Here is a 22333-nt window from a genome sequence, read left to right as displayed (position 1 = left end):
TGTTCTTTGGGGCGAGAAGTCTAAATGGTTCTTTCATCTGGATTCCACAGATTTGTAAATTGAATATGTCGAATTGCAGTTTTAACAACTGTTAAAACACCATTTTGTTAATACTTTTAGATTAAGCAAATAAGCAAATATTGTTTAATTATATATAATAAGCCTGTAATTACTTGTAATTACAAAAATTATTACTTACAAAAAAATAGAATTGGTGTTTATCTCTATTTTTCTTCTACAGTAAAATAAAAATTTGTAGGCTATTGTTATTGTACATTTTCGGTTAGTTCTTGTATTTTGATGGTATTTATAAATTATTAAGTATTATGAAAATAATTTATCCAGATCTAAAAAAGAATGACTTTATCCTATGTCAGAATTTTTTGCTCTAAAATATACTTTGTAGAAAAATGACAGAAGGTAAAAAAATATAATTGAACTTGCAGAAGAACAAGAACGTAGCACACGGAGTAGGTGGACCGTGGATTTGAGGCCTGTTTGTGGTTGAATTTGTTTTATTTGTTAAACTATTTTTATTTGTTGTAATACAGCAAAGTGTGGCATTATCTACTAAAATGACTTTATAGCTAGGGTGAGTTAAGCGTTATGCAATATATTTATGCTTAGTTTTTTTTTTTATGAAAGTTGTTCTCCGTACAACATTCTTAACCTATCTGTTGCTAAACGTGCGTCCATATTTTTTAATCATGTAGAACTTTTATTTATCTATAGTTATTCTAATTTACTTAAATTTTCATCATAGTTGTTGTTTGTAAGAAATGAACTTATTTCTATCTCGGCGTTCAAATTTTGGTATGTTATTAGTTTGTATTCAGCTTGCCCTGGTTTTGTAAAATTCATTTTTTATTCTTATTTCTCGAGAAGTTTAATTAGAAGTTTTACTAGAAATTATTAATATGTTTTGTTTGCTTTCTTGTTAATATTATTTTGATGTAAAATTAAGATCTGATCGTTATTACCTATCATTACTGCTGTTATAAGTAATTTCTCCTGACATTTTATAATTATATATATATACTACAAGAGTTAGCGAGATGTTGATAAAAATTCGTTTCGATTATGAAGTTGTACAAAATTTATATTTGTTTATAAATAGTCTAGAACACATTTCCCCCTTGTTTCTGACTTTTATACAGTGATCTAAGTTAACAGCCCAGAATTATTTTCTCTCACATTTAACATTAGAATATTAAATGAAATGCTGGCTTTTCTGATGAAATTTAACAAAAATTCAGTAGCTGGAGACCATTTCTTTCATTTGGCTGATTGTTTTAACTGGTATTTTTCTTATGATTCTTCCAAAATGACAGTAGTTAAAATTTCTCTGTGTGATCAACTGCTTTATGTTGGTTAATCATTGTAGTAGTGATGTTATTTAATGTTAGCATTAATAACAATAACCCACCGGGTTGGTCTAGTGGTTAACGCGTCTTCCCAAATCAGCTGATTTGGAAAGTCGAGAGTTACAGGGTTCAAGTCCTAGTAAAGCCAGTTATTTTTACACGGATTTGAATACTAGATTGTGGATACTGGTGTTCTTTGGTGGTTGGGTTTCAATTAACCACACATCTCAGGAATAGTCAAACTGAGAATGTACAAGACTACATTCATTTACACTCATACATATCATCCTCATTCATCCTCTGAAGAATTATCTAAACGGTAGTTACCGGAGGCTAAACATAAAAGAAAGGAAAAGGAAAGCATTAATAACAATAACCCACTGGGTTGGTCTAGTGGTAAATGTGTCTTCTCAAATCAGCTGATTGGAAGTCGAGAGTTCCAGCGTTCAAGTCCTAGTAAAGTCAGTTATTTTTGTATGGATTTGAATACTAGATTGTGGATACCGGTGTTGTTTGGTGGTTGGGTTTCAATTAACCACACATCTCAGGAGTGGTCGAACTGAGACTGTACAAGACTACACTTCATTTACACTCATACATATCGTCCTCAGAAGTAATACCTGAACGGTAATTCCCGGAGGCTAAACAGGAAAAAGAAAAAGCATTAATTACAATGATTGATAATTATCTTTTTATTATTATTTTAAGATATTAGCCTAATAAGTTGTGTTAAAATTTTAATCACATTATAATCATTGTTCATTTATCTTGTTCAATATGTTTACACACTTAATCCAATTCAAACTTACATGTTGTTTATTTGTAGAAAAATTTATATTGTTGCCATCAGCAGTATGACTAGCTGGTAAGTAATGGTTGGCTAATATTTTGTCATTTGTTGATTGTTTTATATTTTAATGAAAATAAAGATGTTACCTGGTTTTATTTGAGATATTTAGCTGTCTATATAGACCTCTTATAAAAGGAAATTGATAAAAATGTATTGACTGATTAAAAAAATAACTTTCTTATTGTGCTGTTTTGAGTTGGAATGTTTGCTGTGTTAGTTTATTCTGTAATATTCAAACTTGTAAAGATGTATTGTTCTTTTTTGTGCTGTATAGAATTTATAGGTGGTGGTTGTATTTTTGATACGTTTCTGTGGTTGGCAAATGTTAACACTGCATTCATTGCTTTTATTTGTCCATTGTACATGTTGTTTTTATATCATGTTGGCCCATTGTAGAACTTTTTGTGGTCATCAGAGTAATCTTATTTGTATAGTATACCTAGGGCATTGTGTTTTTTTGTTGTGTGTTCTATATATATGATGATTTATTTTGTTGTAATTATTCTGAAAGTTACATTCCATCCAGCTTTCTTTTTAAATTTTTGTCTTTTTATGGAGATGCATTTTAAAAATTTTTTATTTGGTTTATTGTCCTTTTCTTTATTTTTACTTATTTTGCATAGTAGTATGTCGGTGAGTGTGTTATATACACCTGTGTAGGAGTATTTAGTAGTAATGATTCTTTGTGATCTTTAGCTGCAACAGCAATACAGTGCTAGTATTACAGATGATGGCAGCTATAAACATTATTAAACGTATTAAAATAAATAAAAATAGTTTATCAAGTTTTATTTGACTTTTTATCATTAAAAATAAGTAATTTTGTATAATTTTTACTCTCCTACTATCATAGATGACAAAACTATTGCCTTGTTGTATTTTATTAAAATCTTGAAAAAAATTTGGTTAAAGTTTATTCAACTGTTTGATGACTATTATGATTTTTCCTTAATGATTTAATTTTGGTTCTGTATTACAATATAAGTTTTTCCTATTTTATCTTTTACTTATTTTGATATTATTACAGTTTATATGAGCTCTCTGGGAATTTAAATTGTATTGTAACTGCCGTAATATAAAAAAGAAAATTCTACTACAGTCTGCATTATTACTACCTTAATGCATAAAAATAAAATTGTACTTAAGCTGTATTGTATTTAATTGATATGAAGTAAAATGTTCTTTTCAACTGATTATGATTAGAATTAGCATGTTCATATATATTTGCTATTTGCATCCAAGTGAACGTTTACATTCAAGGTTATAGGTTTAAGTCTTATCAAAACATATTGTAAACAGGACATGTAAATGTTATTTATTATAGCCAGTGAGAAACACTGCATTTATTCTAGCACTCTCCGTCTGCTATTCATGTTAAACATTCCCACCTTTTTGAGTTATGCATAGTTGACTTGTGTTATGCTTATACATTACTCCAGACATTTTGTACAATATATTACATGTAAGTATGTGCAGTAATAATAATAATAATGTCTTATTACTTACTTTACCCCAAGGTTTCATTTTAAAAAAGGCTTCTACATTGCAATTTTGTGTAAGAAAAAATCATAAAGACTGAATGTAAATATTTTTATTAAACAGAATAAAAACTGCGCAGGTCTAAAATTACTAACTTGAAATAAAATTTAAATCTCTGAATAAAGTCAGTTACTATCACAAAAATACATTCATTCAAATAATTAGCACCATATTGTAACAAAATTAACCATTTAATGTAAAAATAAAAGCTGTTTCTTTTATTAGGGAACCCAGTGTATATAATTAGGACCCATTCATATTTTTTTTTGTACAGAAATTACTTATTATTATCCTATTTTTTTTTAAGTTCTGCTTGACAGTTTTGACGACTAGGATATTATTTAATGCCAAGTAGTTCAACTTGGCATTTAGTTGTATTCTTACAACTAAATAAATAATCTTCAATCCTTATAAAGTAATTAAAACATTATATACATTTTGTTTTAGTGGTGTGATTAATTTATAGTAATAGTAAAATAAGTTCATAAATTATATTTTGTATAATGACATAAATGTATTTTTAGTGCATGAAGTACAAAGCTTTAAATGGGAAAACTATATTTCCAGGATGTGTATAGTTATTCATGTTATTTCTCAATTATGTTAAAATTCTAAACAATTATAGTTTCATAAAAATGCATTTGAATGTTAAGTATTAAAATAAAAATTACCAGCAGAAAAGTTGTTGATGTACATATACTTTTTGGTTTTATTTTCAATGATAACTTTTATATTCATCGTTTTCTTTTTTAGAATGAAGATTCGTTTAAAACTTGCTATGGATGTTTGCTTGCTGTGGGCTTCTTGGAAACACAGTTATGGAGATAACTTATTTCTGCAATTATATGATGTATTTGTTATCTTGTGAACTGGAATTTTGTTATAATTTTTCTGGTAAATTCCATTTAGTTATAATTGTATCATTTGATACTGAGTTAGCTGATAATTAATTTTTACTTAATTGACTGAGTTTTTTTAAAAAAAGAAAATGTTTTTCCTTTATGCATTCCTAGAACTAATTTCAGTCATTGAAAGGACACACTCTTCTAGTTTAGGCAGTTTTGACAAGAATTATTAACAAAAAAAAACCATAGTAGAGATATAAATTAAAACAGGTTCCTTATCTTTAATATCAAATTAGCTTCAGTATTTCTAATATGTTCTGTATAAAAATATATCATTTCACTATTTTAGATGGTATAACATACATTGATATTCAGTTATCAAGTAGAAATTATTGCTCATTGAACTGTATGTTGTTACGTACTGTTCGTTGAAACATCATAGAGATCAGATGAATTATTAGTATTATTGGTCTTGAAACATTATTGGACACATACTTTTAATACTAAACTATGTAAATTAAAACAATATGAAATATATAAGGTGGAAGCCTGCCTTAATAATCATGTGGATGTTTCTCATAACCCTGCAGATTAGTTATTTTTTATCATTTTGTAAATATGTTTCCAAACTATTTAGTTGTTTTTAGTTTTAAAATTAATTAGTTCCTGCTGTAAATAACTTAAAAAATTTGTTTGCTTTTTATAAAACTTTTAAATTTTATTTGTATATATTAAATGTTCTTAAGTGTGTATTTAATTTAACTGCAATAAAAATGCAGTAAATTTAAAAACCACTTGATGTTTCAAACTAGAATAATAAGAATTTGTTTGTAAAATAAGTTTGCATCATCCTGACCTTGTAGGGGAAAACGCCCTGCATGTGGCAGTTTTGGTTGCCATGCCATCCCCTCTGTACCTAGCCCTTGTGGGCTTTACCAGAGGTCATCTTCAGAACCCTGGCAAAAGACATCTCTCGGCCCTGTTCTTGCCTCAGTCGGGATGCCATTGATGCGAATACCACATGTGATATTCCCATCGGTGTACTACTAGGAAGTGAACTCGTTAAAATAAACCACATTATGTCAAGTCTAACAAGACTGAATGACATGAAGGAACTGAAATTAAAAATGTAACTACCTACTCGATAGGTTAGAAATTGAGTTCTATACGCAGCCATAACATAACAGAAAACAAAAAAATAAAAATGAACTTACAAATAAAACTAAATGAACAAAACACTACAAAAACATCAAACCTCATAACACTAGAACAACAAAACCATGATACAGGAAAGACCAGGTGGAACCTAAATTCCCTCGGTAATCTGTTCTCTTGCAAGGTACTTGTTGAAATTTTCAATGATTACCCATTCAGCCTGGTTTTTACAATTCTCACAAAGATCTAATGTCGACCTGATAAAGTTGAGCCAACAAATAGTCTGTGCGCAAAAGTTTGTATTTCATGCATTCGTAAATTATATGGTATTTGTCATGTGGTCTACAATCTGGATTCACACCTCAATCCACCCTGCCAAATTGCTGGAGTCTGTCTTGGAAGGCACCATGACCAGAAAGAAATTGCGTCACATACTTGTTAAGGTGGACCCAAAGGGGGCGCCCCACAAACCAACGTCTAGGAAGAGATCAAGCATATAACATCCACCTGCTGCCTCATCCCATCTGGACTGCCATAAAGCATTACCATGCTGTTCTATCTTGTGAATTTTTTCTGTAGTCAATTCACCTGACTTCTTAGCAACATAATGCTGCTGCTTTTCTGATACAATTAAATCTATCAGTTTCACACCTGTAATCATCAAGATTGTCTCCTGTGAAATAGTATGGTAACCTCCCGTTACCATTAATAATATAAGGTGTTGAGCCCTTAATATATCCCGACAGCTTTTAAATTTTAGCCTATCCGCCCAAACAGGCACTGCATATAGCATATGCCTTGCATACACCCTTATATACAGGATAGTATAGTCTTAAAATTGAGACCCCAATCAGGATTGACCATTTGTGAAATACCAAAGAAGGCACGACAGGCCTTTTCCGCGACGTAATTAAGGTGCTTCGTGAACTGCAATTTCTCGTCAAGAAACATCCTGAGGTGTTTTTGAACTTGAACATATTTAATACAAAGGCCTGACATCAAAACACAAACCTGACACCTCACTGCCAAACAGCCTTTAAGAAGCACCATTGTGGTCTTCTCTGGACTGAACATCATCATATGTTGATACCCACAACTCGAAATATCCTGCAAGCCAGGGTGGCTCGGAACTCAACCTCCTTCTGTGAGCTTCCTTCAATCAGTAGAAGCCCATCGTCGGCATAAGCCATGATGAGACACCCGCCAGGCAGTCTCAGCCGCAGAAGGGAATCAAATTCCACCACCCACAACAATGGACCCAACGTGCTGCCCTGGTAACATATTGATATTTTTGTTATCTCATTATGGTTTTTGCAGTTTGTTGGTTAATTTGATTCACCACTCAACTATGATGTAAAGCAGTTGTTTAAAGGATGGTTTGAAATTAATAATTTTTACAATATACCACATATACCATGTATAAATATATACTTCCCTGTTATAGCTATGGCTGCTATAGCAGCATATATTGCTTTAGCCAGGAGAGTAAAAATCAGTTAAGTTTTTTTTAATCAATTTTATAAAGTTTGAAATACTAAGAAAAATTTGATAAAAATCTAATCTTAAGTTGTAAAGTAGACTAAAAATATTTGGTTAGATACGAAATGGTATATCAGAATTTACTTTGATGATAAATATTTTATGTAATCTTTATATATAACACATAATTTAAGCTTTAATTGAACTTGCTTATTATCTTTAAGTGATGGTGACTAAGTCTCTTTGACTTTTTTTTTCAAGTTGAAGAGGACTGATTTTGACACTCCTTTAGAAATATCTCATTTTCAAAAGCAAACTTCTAGTCCTATTTGAGTAAATTTTATTTCACTTAATTTGATATCCCTAGATTGAAGAAAGAAAATGCATGATAAACTACCCATCTATTTGTCAGTATCTATAACACTATCGGTTTTAAATCTGGATACTGAGCCAGCATACCTAATACCTAATAACATTTAAAAAGTGAAATATACTTAACCCTCCATATAATAAATCTTAACTACAGATTTTACATTTCAGTTTTTTATTTTAACACAGATTTCGTGTGAATTTAATGCAGTTGATTAAATTATTACCTCCTCAGCAGGTAAACATTAAACAAGACACTTCTTGATCTATACGTTATAAGGTATAGTAGAATTTGAAGAAGAAAATAGTCTTGGAAGAATTATTATTTCTATTAAATACTTCCTTAGTCATTACAATTCTTTGTATTCCATTTTTTTTTTTTTTTGGTAATTTCCTGTTAATATAGTATGTAAATATCTGTACTGTTTTATTTTTTCCATTCTTTCCTCTTTTTCTGTAAACGTGTATCACCTTATTGTCACCTACCCTCATTATTTTTGCTTTCTTAACATTCATCTTCATATTGTGTTGTCTCATAATATCTTTTAATTCTGAAATCACCGTTTGAATATCCTATGCTTCATTTTCTAAAATCCCCATCTATCTATGAATCTTACACAGCTGATTTTCTCTTCTCCTATCCTGAAACTATCATCCTCTTGTAGAATATTTTCCATCATATCTTCAATAACTTATTAAACAAAGTTAAGGATAGCCTTTGTGCTTGCCCTATTTCTATTCCTAACCCAAACTGCACATCTTGTATACTCTTTATTTAATTAAATAACCATTTGCTGATTAGATATAACCCTTTAATCTTCTGTCTTTTCCATCTTCTTTTGATTTGGAAAACTATACCATGTAAATTATGTACACATTGGGAGTGATTCTAGTTTGTACATCATCATCAGTGCTGTTGTTCATAGTTGTATAATATGTTAAATATGAAACACATAAATAAATATATAGGATTCAATTAGTATAGCTGATATGGTTTGGTTAAATCCAGAAGTTGCCAGTCTATGTCATGTATTATATGTTACTGTAAATAAATCTTTGGTTCTTCCTTTCTGCCTAACTGGTTCCAAACTCAAAATTATTTATCACTAAGTTTAGCCATCAGCTCATTAAACATGTGAATTTATTTCATGCCTGCATCATATAAATTTATAATCGAAGACATTTATATGTTGTTAAATTCAATATTGTCTTTATTACCTGTACACATAAGTGGTAAAGGAATGGTTTATATTTATTTGCATTCATTGTTCTCCATAGGGTTTGTTTTAATAAATATTGTAATTTAAATTAATTAGGCATTAATTTATTCTGCATTTCAGTTAACTAAATAGCACATGGATTCTGAATATGGATACACCAATAGACTACACAGTGGAAATGTCATCTTCTGCTCCAGAAAAAATCCATTCTCTTTGTTTAGCTGTAGAAATTTGTGTTGTATGCGGAGATAGGGCCTCAGGTAAATAAAACCTTAAATTGTAATTTTTTATATGTACAGTTTTCTTAAACATTTATTATTATTATTATCATCATCTGTGGCTAAATAGATGGAAAAGTAAAGCAAACCGTGCAATATTAGAACAGTTTCAACCTTGACGTGTTGCACAAGAGTTTGTTCTTAAAAAAATAATAGATAAAAGAAAAATAGAAACTGAGCAACAGCAGGTGTAATATGATTTGCTATTTTTTTGTTGTAAAATAAGCAGATGATTCAGGAATTCTGGAGTGCTTATCATGCTGTGCTCATTATTATGTTAGTTAGGTCATACCTGCATTTGCAGAATACAAATTACATTATTCACCACACATTTGATGGTAGGAATAAAACAAGTTCTATGCTTCACAGACTGCTGTTCAACTAGCACTAAGTGCAATGGAAAACAAATGAGTATGCAATAAAAATTATATATTATTGGTGAGTATTGCAGTGGCAACCAGTTTATTTTCAACACTCAATCTGGGAGTCGGTTTTTGAAGTCTTCATAATTTTTTTTTTTTAATTAACACCATAGAGACAGCCACTTAAAGAAAAGTAAAGAATTGTGCAACAGAATGGTACCAAATTTGGTGTTTTTACTAGCATTTTCTGTACTGATTTATAATTTAAAAACAAAGATTTAAAACATACAGATTATAAACAAAAATGCTACTATGTACAGTAATGTGTGTTAAATTTACAATATATAATAAATAAAACATAAATTAAAACATAATTTCTCCTCTTTACATGCAAAACATATTCAGCCACACAGGTAAATATATATGCAGAAAAATAATACATGCAACATATATAATCTTTATTTAAAAAACAAAGCATCCTACAAACTAAGTTCTCTTATCTTCCATCAAACTTATATCAATCTTTTCTTTAATTTTAATACATTATATCTAAAATTGTTGTCATCATGAACTTTATTTGTTGCTATAATAAACCTAGCAATAGGAGAGAGTATAGAGAGGTAACTGCACACAAAATCTTAAATTGACAGAAAATAGATCATAGGGTTGTCAGTTTGATCAAAAACATTTCCTGAGATATAAAGACATTAACTTCTTTTTAGAAATATGGCACATTAGCAACTACTGAAAGTAAAAAGACCTAGCTCTCTCAACAAGGATTCATTTTCATTATGAACCAGAAACCTTCTTTTTAAGTAACCTATGAATTTACCAAAGATTAATTCAATTTTATAAATACTGTAACTTCTTCCACTTTTCCAAGTAAAAGATAAATATTCCAGGATAGACCTAACAGATATTTTGTACAGTTTAATAATATTTTATTTGTCTTAGATTAGTCATTTAAGATTAAAGTAGTAGATATTCTCTTTACAAAATACATTAATAACAAATAAAACATAATAATGTACAATCAATAGAATGCATCAAATTCTTTGTAGACATATGCAGTAAGTTGATCATTGTTATCATAAATTTGTTATACTGTAACATTTTCAAGATTTATTTCATTCATTGTGCTCAGTCATTCAAGTGTGTTAGGACTGTATTAAACTTAATATTTTGTATTAACTAATTTTTAAAATCTATTTTAGTTATTGATCTTTTTCTCTTAATATTTAACTACTTGTTATGTAATTTTTTTTAATTTTACATATCCTAATAAATATTGCTTTGTTAAACTGAAATATGAGGATTTTTTTAGTTTGTTAATTTTTTTTATAAATACTTTTGCTCAGTCTACCATTTTTGATTTAGACACCATGTTTGAAGACTTTCTTTTCAAAAAGTAGTAATTTTACTTGCTATTTTTCTTAGAAGTTCTCTTTCTAGATGTTATTACAATTTCACAGAAATTAAATTTAAGACATTCTTCTACCAATACTTTTATGATTTTTAGGTGCGTCTTTTTTATTTCCATTAATTACAGCTCAAAAATGATGATAAAATAAAAATGTAGGCCAATTGTTTTTAAAGTAAAGATTAGGTTCTGTTCAATATTGATATAATGAACGTCAATAAAGTTAGGAAGTTAAAAATTACTATTGTTCTAAACTAATTATAATGAAACAAAATATGCCATTTTGTATATACAGAGAGATCGTCCTGACAAAAACCCCTCGACCCTTCAGTAAAAATAAATTGTACAAGAAAAATTTGTATATAAAGAATTAACTTTTTAATTTAAAATTTATTTTAGATATTTAAACACCTATAAATATTTTTTTTGTATGTAGAAATATATTTGCTTCTTAGAAGTTTCAAAAATATAAAATAAGATATGATACAAAAGAATTGTACAATTAATCTACAAAGTTTAATAGTATGTTATAATAGAAGCTGTCTGAATTGATAGAGTAATTCTGTAGATGAATTGAGAAAAAAGTCAGCCATGTATTTTAAATATATAGAATGAGTATATATACATATATATATATATATATATATATATTAGCAAGATTATTATTTTTAGAAATACGTTAACAAATTAGAAACATACTTTTGATTAATATGATATTCTGAAATTCTCCAGATATTTGGTATACAGCTTTCTTTATTCAAGTGTGTGTGTATATATATATTCAAAAAAACAATTTAACCATCAAACACAGTAACAGAAATACCAAAAAAAAAAACTAATACCAATAGTTGACTTTTGTGGGAACCTGTATCAACAGTTTGTATACAGTTCTATAATTACATCAACAAATGATAAAAAAGAAATAAAAACTTAAAAATTTAGAAAACATAAACACTACTAAAAACCACAAAATTTGTAATACAATATTTTGTGTATATATATATATATATATTAATAGTATGTGTATATATACATTTTATAATATATTCAGCAGTAATTTTTATTTAATATAGTGCATTTAAATTAAAATCTTACTTTTAATTTAAATGATTTTAAATTAAATTTTTAATTAATTTAAAATAGACTAGTTGTAAGATGTATATGCATTAAATTAATTTATATAATTGTTGTAGATCAGACTCTTTTCTCTACATTTCTTTATTATTATGACATATTATGGTAATCTTATGTTTAATTTTTTCAGGCCGCCATTATGGTGCTATTAGTTGTGAAGGTTGTAAAGGGTTTTTTAAACGGTCAATTCGTAAGCAGTTGGGATATCAATGTAGAGGGAGTAAAAATTGTGAAGTGACAAAACACCATCGTAACAGATGTCAGTACTGTCGCTTGCAGAAGTGCCTTTCCATGGGCATGCGAAGTGATTGTGAGTATCAGTATTTTATTTATTTTAGAGTATTAATATATTTGATGTTAAAATTAATAAGTCTCTTATCTTTTTGAGCTTAATGAAAAACTTAATAAATATTTGAGATAATCTCATTTTTGTTTGAATACTTATTATTTATTTATTATTGCTTTGAATTTTCTATAATAAAAGCCTGTACGAAATGATTTCTATTCCATAAGAATAATAATACAAATTAGGCCAAAAAAATGGGTGAGAGTGTTGTGGGTTTATCTCTGTACATCAACCTTACTTGTATAATACAGAATTAAGTGTAATGTTTACAGAGATCAATCTGTCAAGAAATTACAATAACCTAATAATTAAAAAATAATATATAATTTAAAAAAGAAATTATCAGAAAATATTTCTATTAAAAAAACTTTCTAATCCTAATAAACAAATATAAAAAGGTTCCAGTTAAAGGATGATTCTGTTTTTTCTAAAGAATAAAGTGTCAGAATAACCAGACGAGCTGCAGCATAACATATTTGAAATCATTCTGAACATATTTTGACAAAAAACAAACCGGCCTCTAGGAGAGTGTGGAAACTATAATAAACAAGACAACAGAATTTCAGGTACTTCAAGGAGTAGTAGCCATCCTGTCCACAGATCTACTTTCATATTAGTAAACTTGTGAAAGTCAGTTGGATGATAGTGACACATCTTTAAAGTAAAACTGTTGTAGTGTTCCTTTCATAATATGATTAAGTCTGGTTTTAATATTGCACAATTGCTACCTCAAAACAAACAGATTAGTTTTGTAATTCCTAAGTCCCAATAGCTTGTGGTATTTGTAACATATGCAAACTGCCAAAACCTTAATATAAGTTGGGATATGCTCATTTAATTATCTATGAAAATCTAGTTGTATTTTCATGATTCAGTTCTTTAAAATCATTTAATTCTTTGTTTTGTTTAGTTCAGTTAGTTTTTGATGCTATATAATTTTGAATTACTCCTGAAATTGATAGCTTTTCTTTTTACCTCATACATCTTTATATCGTGTTATTTATGTCTGTAAGTATATTATATCACGTGGCTTTATGAATGTTAAATGCAAAATTAAACTAGATTCACAATTGTTGTAAAGTTCTTCCTTGCATTTTTTAATACAGTTTTCAACAACTTGGCTAATAATTAAAGTAATGTGTATTGTATTTTGTGTAATTAATTTTGAAAATTATTTCATCAAGAAAGATTTTTTAATGTGTGTTTGAAGTAGTGGATTTAGAAAAGTTCATAGTAGCTTAGCATGTACAACAATATACACTGATAGACCAAAAACAAATTTTTCATGTTTCTCTAAGTATGATATCATTTCTTGAATTGCTTTTTTGCATACGTTATAGATCTGTAAATACAATTATTCTATCATCCTTCATTTTAAATAAATTATTCCATAAACAAATTAAGGGAAAATACAGTTAAAATCTGTAAAATTTATAATTTTGGATGGTCATACCTGTGTTAGAATGATTTCGCTGATGCTTTTCCTTAATAAATAGTCTCAGGAACACCCTGAATTAATGTCCAACAGTAATCAGCTAGCATGTTAGTATTCCATTTCCCTTTGTAGGGACTTTCTATCACCGAAATGTCTTGGTGGAAACATTTACCATGTTTGTCACTTACGTCTCCGAGATTTTCCAGGAAAAAATCCAGATGTGAGTGGAGGAAATGTATTTTCAAAGACATATTACATCCCATAGTTCTGTGTGAAGTTGATTAACAATATTGTGGTAATTGTCAGATTTTTGTTTGTCGAGAAAATTTTGCAAACGTCTTTAATTGAAGCCCAAGCTGCACTTTCTACATTATTTAACATTGAGTTAAATACATCATCTTTGACCAACTCTCTTATTTGAGGACAAACAAATATTCCTTCTTTAATTTTTCCTTCACTTACATTCAGAAATTTCTGCCTGATATACAAAAATCCAGGACTGTCCTTCATTGCTTTTACAAAATTTTTCATTAGTCCTAGCTTGATATGGAGAGGGGGTAAAGTATTTTTTTGGGTTCAACTAAGGGTTTATGAATAACATTTTTCCCAGCTGGAGTTAAGTTGTCTTGTTTCTTCCATTCTTTGGTAACATGATGTTTATCCCTAGCTTGGCTGTCCCATTCGCAGAGAAAACACATGTACTTGGTGTAGCCTAACAAAATAGCTATAACTTTCAAATCATCTCATATGTTGCAGCTATGTTTTTTATAATTTTATTTTTTCAAGAACGTCTTTCATCACATCGTATGTCTCTTTCAAATTAATACCATAAGCGATTGGTATTGAAGGATATTTGTTACCGTTGTGTAGTAGAACCACTTTTAAAATATACTTGGACAAATCTATGAAAAGACACCAGTCTTCAGGTTTATGAACTTGTCCTAAGTGCAACATAAGCTCATCAATAATTATGCAATAAACCAAATTATTTTCATCAATAAAGTACTGAGAAAGTTCTTTTGAAAGCCCTAAATGTTTGTATTAAGTAAATTCCAACCTTGCAGTCTTGATCCTAACAGTTCAGCTTGATTTTTTTGATAAATTTAAATCCCTAACCAAGTCATTTAATTCACCTTGTGATATAAGATGTGGCTTATTGGAAGACAGATCAAAATCATTGTTGTCTTCTTCAGTACTGCCTGATTCTTCATTGCTGCTTTTGAAACATACATTCACAGGTGGCTCAGGAACTGGAATAATTTTACTGTGAAGTACAGGCCTGATCGCAGATTGCAGTGAAGGATATTTTACAGTATGTTTAGAATTTTTAGAAATTCTAGACACACTTGTTAAACAAAAGTAACAATCGGTTACATGATCCTTTGGTTCACGCCAAACCATAGGTACACCAAATTGCAAAGCCTTTCGTGTACCTTTCCTCTTAAATATACAGAACAATTAGTGCATACTATATGAGGAGCCCACATCTTATCCTGATCACCAATTTTACACTGAACGTACAAATGATATGCTTTTTTAATTAAAGGTGTAATGTTTTTTCTATTTGATTTTGCGGTAAACTCACCACATACATAACAAAAGGCATCCACATAATTTCAAGGCACTGTTAACTGACTTAAGACAGCAATAAGACTGAACAAAATTAATTCATTCCTAAATCCAGTTGTTAATACAAACAACACAGCTGTGTTTTCAGCTACATGTTTTGACCTGCACAGAGATGATCAATCTTGTCCATGAAGGCTCGCTCTTCAGTATTAGATATGATGTTATAATATGTGAATATGATATGAATTAATTCTTTGTCTAGTATTGTTTATTTATAGCTTACAAATTATGTTAATAAAGTTAATAAAAAATGACCTAATAAAATACAATATAGGAGCTTAAAATGCTAACTATAAGTTAAAAAATGAAAAAAAAATCCTTTAAATAAATTTTAACATTTTTTCAAAAATGGTGGTTGATAGAAAGATTCTGAGTTTAGCATGATTCTGAGTTTAGTTTTCAGCTTCAAATAAGAGTTTAAAATCATCTATTGCATGTTAGGAAACAAAAGTTATGTTTATCAGTGATATCTAAAACAATTTATCAGTAATGTGCTATTGCCAGAATGGCAGTAGAATTTTGTCTCGTACCGTAGTAACTACTTTGGTAATATTTATCACTTCATCCCTGGTTCAGATTCTGTTGATCTGAAGGAGATCTTTATAGATTAAAACTTTATCTATTAGTGGATGTGTCCTGCTTGTAAACACCAAATTGTAAAGACAGGCTTCTTAATTTTTCATAATCATGACATTCTTTTATGTCAATTTTATATTTTTTCCCACTTTAGTAATAAATTAATGTGTTTATTTTTAATTTCAGCTGTACAACATGAACGTAAGCCTATGTCAGAAAAGAAAGACTTTAATTTATTTATGGGTGGTGACAGTAATTTAGCTAATTACTCTAATAATCCAATGAAAATATTTATTCGTAAAGACCTTTGTTTGGATTCACAACATGCTGCTGCATTGACCCTTTCGAATCTAGGCATGATGAGCCCTTTAGCCTATGGAATGAGTGCAGGTAAATCAGTAATTTACATTATTTATTTTACTTCTTCAGTGTTTTACTTTTAATAGTATGTTAACAATTGGAGTTTGTGTTGCATCTTAATGTGCATATATTGAGTGAAACGCATTTAATAGTAAAAACAATATTTAGTATCACTTTTGTTTATTATTCGTGTACTAGGGTTATTGTACTAAATTATAATTATTATTTTTTTCAACAGATGGTGACTTCACTCAGCAGACATCACCAAGTGTTAATGCTGGTGATGATGAAGAAGGTTCATCTGATAGTTATTTACCAGATGGTGATTTAATTGATGCGCTTAGTGTAGCACAAGAGAGATCGCTCATTAATTGTGCCTTAGACACAGTCGCTAAGGTTGTTGTAGAGGTAAGAATACTGCCTATGTAACATAAAAATCTGTTAATCAAAAGCCTAATAGTGAACCAGTAGTCAGGGAAGTGAAATTTCTAATAAAATATTTAAGGAAAAATGAATCGACATATAAAAGTAATTCCCTGTGTGAGTGCAGTATGTCTAGTTTTATTATTAGAATCTGTTTTCTGATGCACCATTACACTATGCACATTTATCTGTTCAAAAAATTGATAATGCATTTTTTTTTAATAATGACTCATTTATTTCTTCTTAACATTTCTGTTATATTCCAATCAAGATTAATCTTAAGTGAAGATAAATAAAGCTTTTTTTGGACCATGTAACTAGACTTTTTCTTTACAATATCACTGCCACCTCATATTTTGTTGGGACTTTATTCTACCATTACTGCAAAATTACTGTTATGTGGGTTATAGGTTTTAATTCTCTAATTATAATAAAAACTTGAATACTAGAAATAATTTATGTTAATGTAGGTTTTAGTTGATCTGGACAAAGTGTAGTATTCTGTGAAGTGGATTATCAAGTTTCTGTATCTGCACACACACACACACACACACACACACACACACACTGCTGTAATGCATTCATCATTACAATCAAATTAAAAAAAGAAGTTTATCTTTCAGGTTTTGGGCACTTGAGTATTACTAATAAAAATTCTTCACTAAATTATCTCAGAAAAATTTCAGTAGGTGTCCAAACATTCTTACAGCTTCCGTAAATGATCCACAGAAATTTTATATTTATATGCTTAAAATATCACTGGCTGTTTACTTACAAATAAAAAATGCAATTTATTATTGATTTATTTTTTTTTCTTGCAAAAAAAAGAACTGCCTTTTTGTGTTTCTTACTTTTATGCTTCTTTGCTTTGTTGTATAAAGAAATGAATTTTGAGTTCTGTATGAAGGATTAATAACACATTCTTAGATTTTTTTGTGCACTACGCATGTATCTGCTGTGGTGGACATGAAGTACTGGTAGCCAGAGCCAAAGTATAGTAAACTATATTATACACTGTAGTCTCCCTATTGTTACATAATGCAATTTGTTTAATCTCAAAATACATCGATTACATGTCAACCACAAATCGTTGATGTTACATGAATCAACATAGCAGAATTATCAGGGGGTTTGTTTTTCAGCTAAAAAAATTGATTTTGTCAGTGATAGATCAACAAAATGTTATGCTTCTTCAGTATAATATAAAAAATGAAAATAATATTAAAAATATATAAAATTCAATCAATTTTGTAAACATTTATTTATCTGACTCTTAAGTTTTTGAGATATGAAGGAAATGTCTGATATAAAATATTCAGGTTAAGATAAAACACTGATATCGTAACTTAAGGCTTATTAATTGTTTTATTTATGGATTTTTTTTAGAATTTTAGTGGTAAGAATGGGGAAGAAAATGTCAATCTAATAGAACTAGAAGGAAGATTACTACAGGAACATCTAATACCATTTTTACTACAGTCACCTAGTCCGATGCCTTCCTACCCCAACGTTCATTATATTTTTGAAAGTGCTTCACGTCTTCTTTTCGTATCTGTGAACTGGGCCCAAAAAATACCTGCTTTCAAGTTGTTTAGGTTTGTTTTTTATTTTTAAATTATCTCTCTAATATATAATTTTATCACTTTTGATTAAAAATAACATAATATTAGTTTTTTTTAAGTTTTAATGGTTGTTTTTATTATAAACAACTTTATTCATCATTAGACTGGGCCATATGTAAAGAAAACAGTATAATTCCATAACAAGACTGTTATCTTGCTATTGCAAGTTTTAGTCTTTCTGAACTTAAACTAGTACACATAATGTAAAGTAAAATATTTTAAAATAACTTACGGTTTACATAATATAACAAAATTCATGTGTTTGTTTTTTAATCATGAGACATTAAATATAATAACATAACACAATCAAAACAACATAAATGTATAAATTATAAAAATAACACAAAAAGGAATAAAATTAATGCAAATAATGCTTATAAAATTATTTTAAAGATAGAAATAAATGTTAATATTGACCTTATGCTAACTCATTTGAAAAGTATAAGTTTATTATATTACATTCTGATTCTTTTCTTGATAATTTTATTTTGTTCAAGTTTATGTAATCAACTGATTAAAAAAAAGTGCTATTATCTGATTCACATACATATTTGTCTTTCAGCATTATTTAAATTACACACACATAATCTACTGTAATTATAGTCTAGCCTTTTCTACTGTTTTAAAAATACTTAAATTTAAATGTTTATTATTATAAGTTAGTTATTCCTAACTTACTTCAAATTACTGGTATTTCTATAGGAATCAATATTACAGTCATATGCGGGAAGAATTAAACTTTTACAGCCCTCTTTTGTAACAATATTATTAAGTAAACTTAATTTATATTATATGCTTGTAAAGTTCAGAATATTTGCATTTATAGTTAAAATTAATTTTTTTTCTGATACAAGAAACTGTATTTTACAAAATTGAATGTATTGCTGAGATGGTAACCTGTTGTTTCCTATTGCATTTTGGAAACTAATATGGTTTTGTCATGAAGGTTTTATCTTGTGGCTGTTCATTTACCTGATCAAATTTGAACATTGATGAGTATATTTTTTAATGTTTGGAGCAGTCTTACGGTGAATACAGTATAGTTTCTTATATGATACTACAACTATTTACTATTTTAGATACAGATGTATTGTTATTAAATTTACCTCTGGAATTCTGGAATTTCAGGAATTTTGCAAAAGATTACTGTGTACTTATCTGAATGAGATGTTCACTAGTTAAAAAAAGTGTAATTTTTATGTTGTAACTTTTATTGAACGACTTAATTAACTGTTTAGAAACTTTTATTGGATACTGGTTCTTTTTACTAACAACAGTTGAATCTAACTCCTGCTATTCAGATTTGGTAATTACTGTCAAAAGAAGTGTATAACTGTAGATGTTAATTTTGAAATCGGTTTTTTTTTTTTTTAAGAAAATTGAAGTTTCTGTCTCTACATTGAAATTTTGTTAAGAGTTTTCCTATTACTTATCGAATCGAGATGGCTTTTATATGTTGGAAATTTTGCTTGTCTTTGTGTTGGCTATAACTTAGTCGCTAATCGAATTTGAATGAAATCTCAAAAAATTACGGTATCAGAAAAGATGATACAGGGTGTACAGCATTTTAAAATATGCCATTGGTCAGAATTGGTTTTCTGCAATTTCTTTCATTTACTTTTATGTTAAAAATTCATTGTAAAAAAAAAAATAAAGCATATATTTTTCAGTATCTGTTTCTTAAACAGTTTTTGAAATTTTTAGTGGGAATCCACCCCACTTTTGGCTAAAAATTGTTTGTTGACATTTTTATGGGGAATAATTTTGTACTGTTAGCTGCATTTACGAATGGCTGACGACCTGTACTAACTATTAATAAAAAAAAAAATGTTAATTAAGGAAGCAGACTCAAACTTAAAGTTTTCCAGATTTTGGTAGGTTTTGTATAATCGGTTTACCATCTGAATAAAGATGATAAATTTTTATTCATTTAATAGTGGTCAGTCAATTTTATTATTATATAGTGTTCACCAGCAACAATATTTTCTTGTCAGTAACTTCACTCAAAAGTAAAAAATTCCCATAAAATTATTTTTTTGTTTAACCATGTTGTTTCAAAATGACCTTAAAACTTAATGGTAATTATGACATTGTACAGGTTGGTTGAATTAATAAGAACACTGCTCTGAGCATGTAAAAATGTTCTGAATGCCCGCATGACTCTCCATACCTGAAATATTCAGTAATATTGAAAATAGTCTATGAAGATACAAGGGCATGCCTTTATATCTTTACATGCGCTACTGCATTATATTTGGTTGTATATACAGTGATAATGTTAAAACTTAATATATATATATATATATATATATATATATATATGTGGCCATTATGTTAACAATAATAACATTCATTTAAATTAATTCCTAAGAAATAATAACAGTATGTTAATATAGAAATTTTTATTTAAATTTTAAAATTACTTATTGATGATTTACACTTTTTTTAGCAACACTGGTTTATTAAAAATTGCATTATTATTTTTTTGAAAAAAAGAAGGAATAATAATAATTGATATGAACAAAAAAATTATTTGCAATGAACCTATTTTTAAAAAAATTGAATTTACCATATCCTGTTTTAAAATCAGTGTATTGTAGTTTTCCTAATAAAAGCCTTAATATTAAAATTTTACAATTATTGAGAGTGTATATTTAAGAGTTAAATAAATATTAAAAAAAATTAACGTATAATTCCATAGTAAACTAGACATAATCAAGAAACTCCTTTTACTGTGTGTCTTTTTCACAAAGGATGCGATAATGGGGAAAAAATGATAAAATCATATTATATTTTCGTAAAAAATATACCTAATACTCTACAAAAATTTATCATTTTAACAAGTAACATGATATTAATGTCTAAAATTATAATATTATAATTTAATTTAGCAAATCCGATTTTGCAGTGCTGGCAATTCGAACAGTTAACATCATCATTGCTTAAATTAACAATTGCCAGTTCAAGGGTCTAAAAAATTAATTTATTAACCTAAGATTAATTTAATTATATGATAAAATAAACTAAACAAATAACAATTTCATTTTAAGTAATTTTTCACTTGTGTTTCACAACAATTTACCTATTCAAATATCAACTTGTTTCTTCATGTTTTATTCAACTTTCTCTAGTTTTTCTTTGGTTTTGTTACTGATATTTTCTTAGATTTTGTTTAGATGATCCTACAAATAAAAAATACATTAGAGATCTGGGAAATGTGGAGGTCATAGTCCACAGAAAATTTGTATGGTTATTGAAAAATTAAAGCAACATCATAGTTGAATTGGTCATGGCCATACTGCACCGTTTTAGTGAAACCAGCTTTCTCACTTATGGGATCGGTTGACAAAGGGCAGGCAGAACTATAGACTAATCTCGGATCTCTAGATATAGTTGTACTGCGAACATGGAGAACTGAAGTTCAAGTTGACGCAGTTCCTTACTGACCACAGTTGTTTTAAAGCACCCATATGCACACGGATGTTGAAACTGTCTGTGGGATGTGATGTGACTGTTGCAGGGAGGAGGATACCGCAGAACACACAGTGTTCATGTGTGATTGGTTCTTGCAGCATAGGATAGCATGCTTGAGAGAATTTGACATGCTTTCTCCAGATAACATTTTGGGAACTATGCTGTAGACCAATGTTTCTCAAACATTTTTTTATGTGGCGGACTGGTAAAATTATAGAAAATATACAGGGACCGGCAGACACTCGCTTAGATTTTTTGTCGACAAAAAAAAATACTTCTAAATCATATTTTTATTTTATTAGTAATTAAATTTGCATATACATAATATTAAATAATATTTCTCTATCTATAAACAACAAAACAATATATAAATGAAAATCAGAAAATAAATAACAAAAAATAAATGTAGGTTGTTTTATTTAAAAGTGGAATTACAAACAAATCATATTACAA

General features: G+C 28.5%; 1 protein-coding gene across 4 annotated transcripts in view; it reads left to right on the top strand.

Annotated features, from left to right (window-relative positions):
- The window catches only part of LOC142323660 (orphan steroid hormone receptor 2-like), a 63143-nt gene that overhangs the window by 6502 nt on the left and 34308 nt on the right, over nt 1–22333 (top strand). For 2 of the 4 annotated variants that reach the window (XM_075363706.1, XM_075363704.1), the window contains exons 1-7: nt 458–592; nt 4507–4647; nt 8942–9081; nt 12146–12325; nt 16188–16391; nt 16600–16769; nt 18171–18379. In XM_075363706.1, the coding sequence (XP_075219821.1) occupies nt 8970–9081; nt 12146–12325; nt 16188–16391; nt 16600–16769; nt 18171–18379 (875 nt within the window). In that variant the 5' untranslated portion in view covers nt 458–592; nt 4507–4647; nt 8942–8969. Of the gene's footprint in view, nt 1–457; nt 593–4506; nt 4648–8941; nt 9082–12145; nt 12326–16187; nt 16392–16599; nt 16770–18170; nt 18380–22333 lie in introns of those variants that run through there. The other 2 variants (XM_075363705.1, XM_075363707.1) reach the window with 2 other exon arrangements.

Source organism: Lycorma delicatula, chromosome 4 (assembly GCF_047948215.1).
Source record: "Lycorma delicatula isolate Av1 chromosome 4, ASM4794821v1, whole genome shotgun sequence".
NCBI classification, from domain to species: domain Eukaryota; kingdom Metazoa; phylum Arthropoda; class Insecta; order Hemiptera; family Fulgoridae; genus Lycorma; species Lycorma delicatula.
Note: the sequence above shows the minus strand (reverse complement) of the source record. Positions and strands in the feature narration are given on the sequence as shown.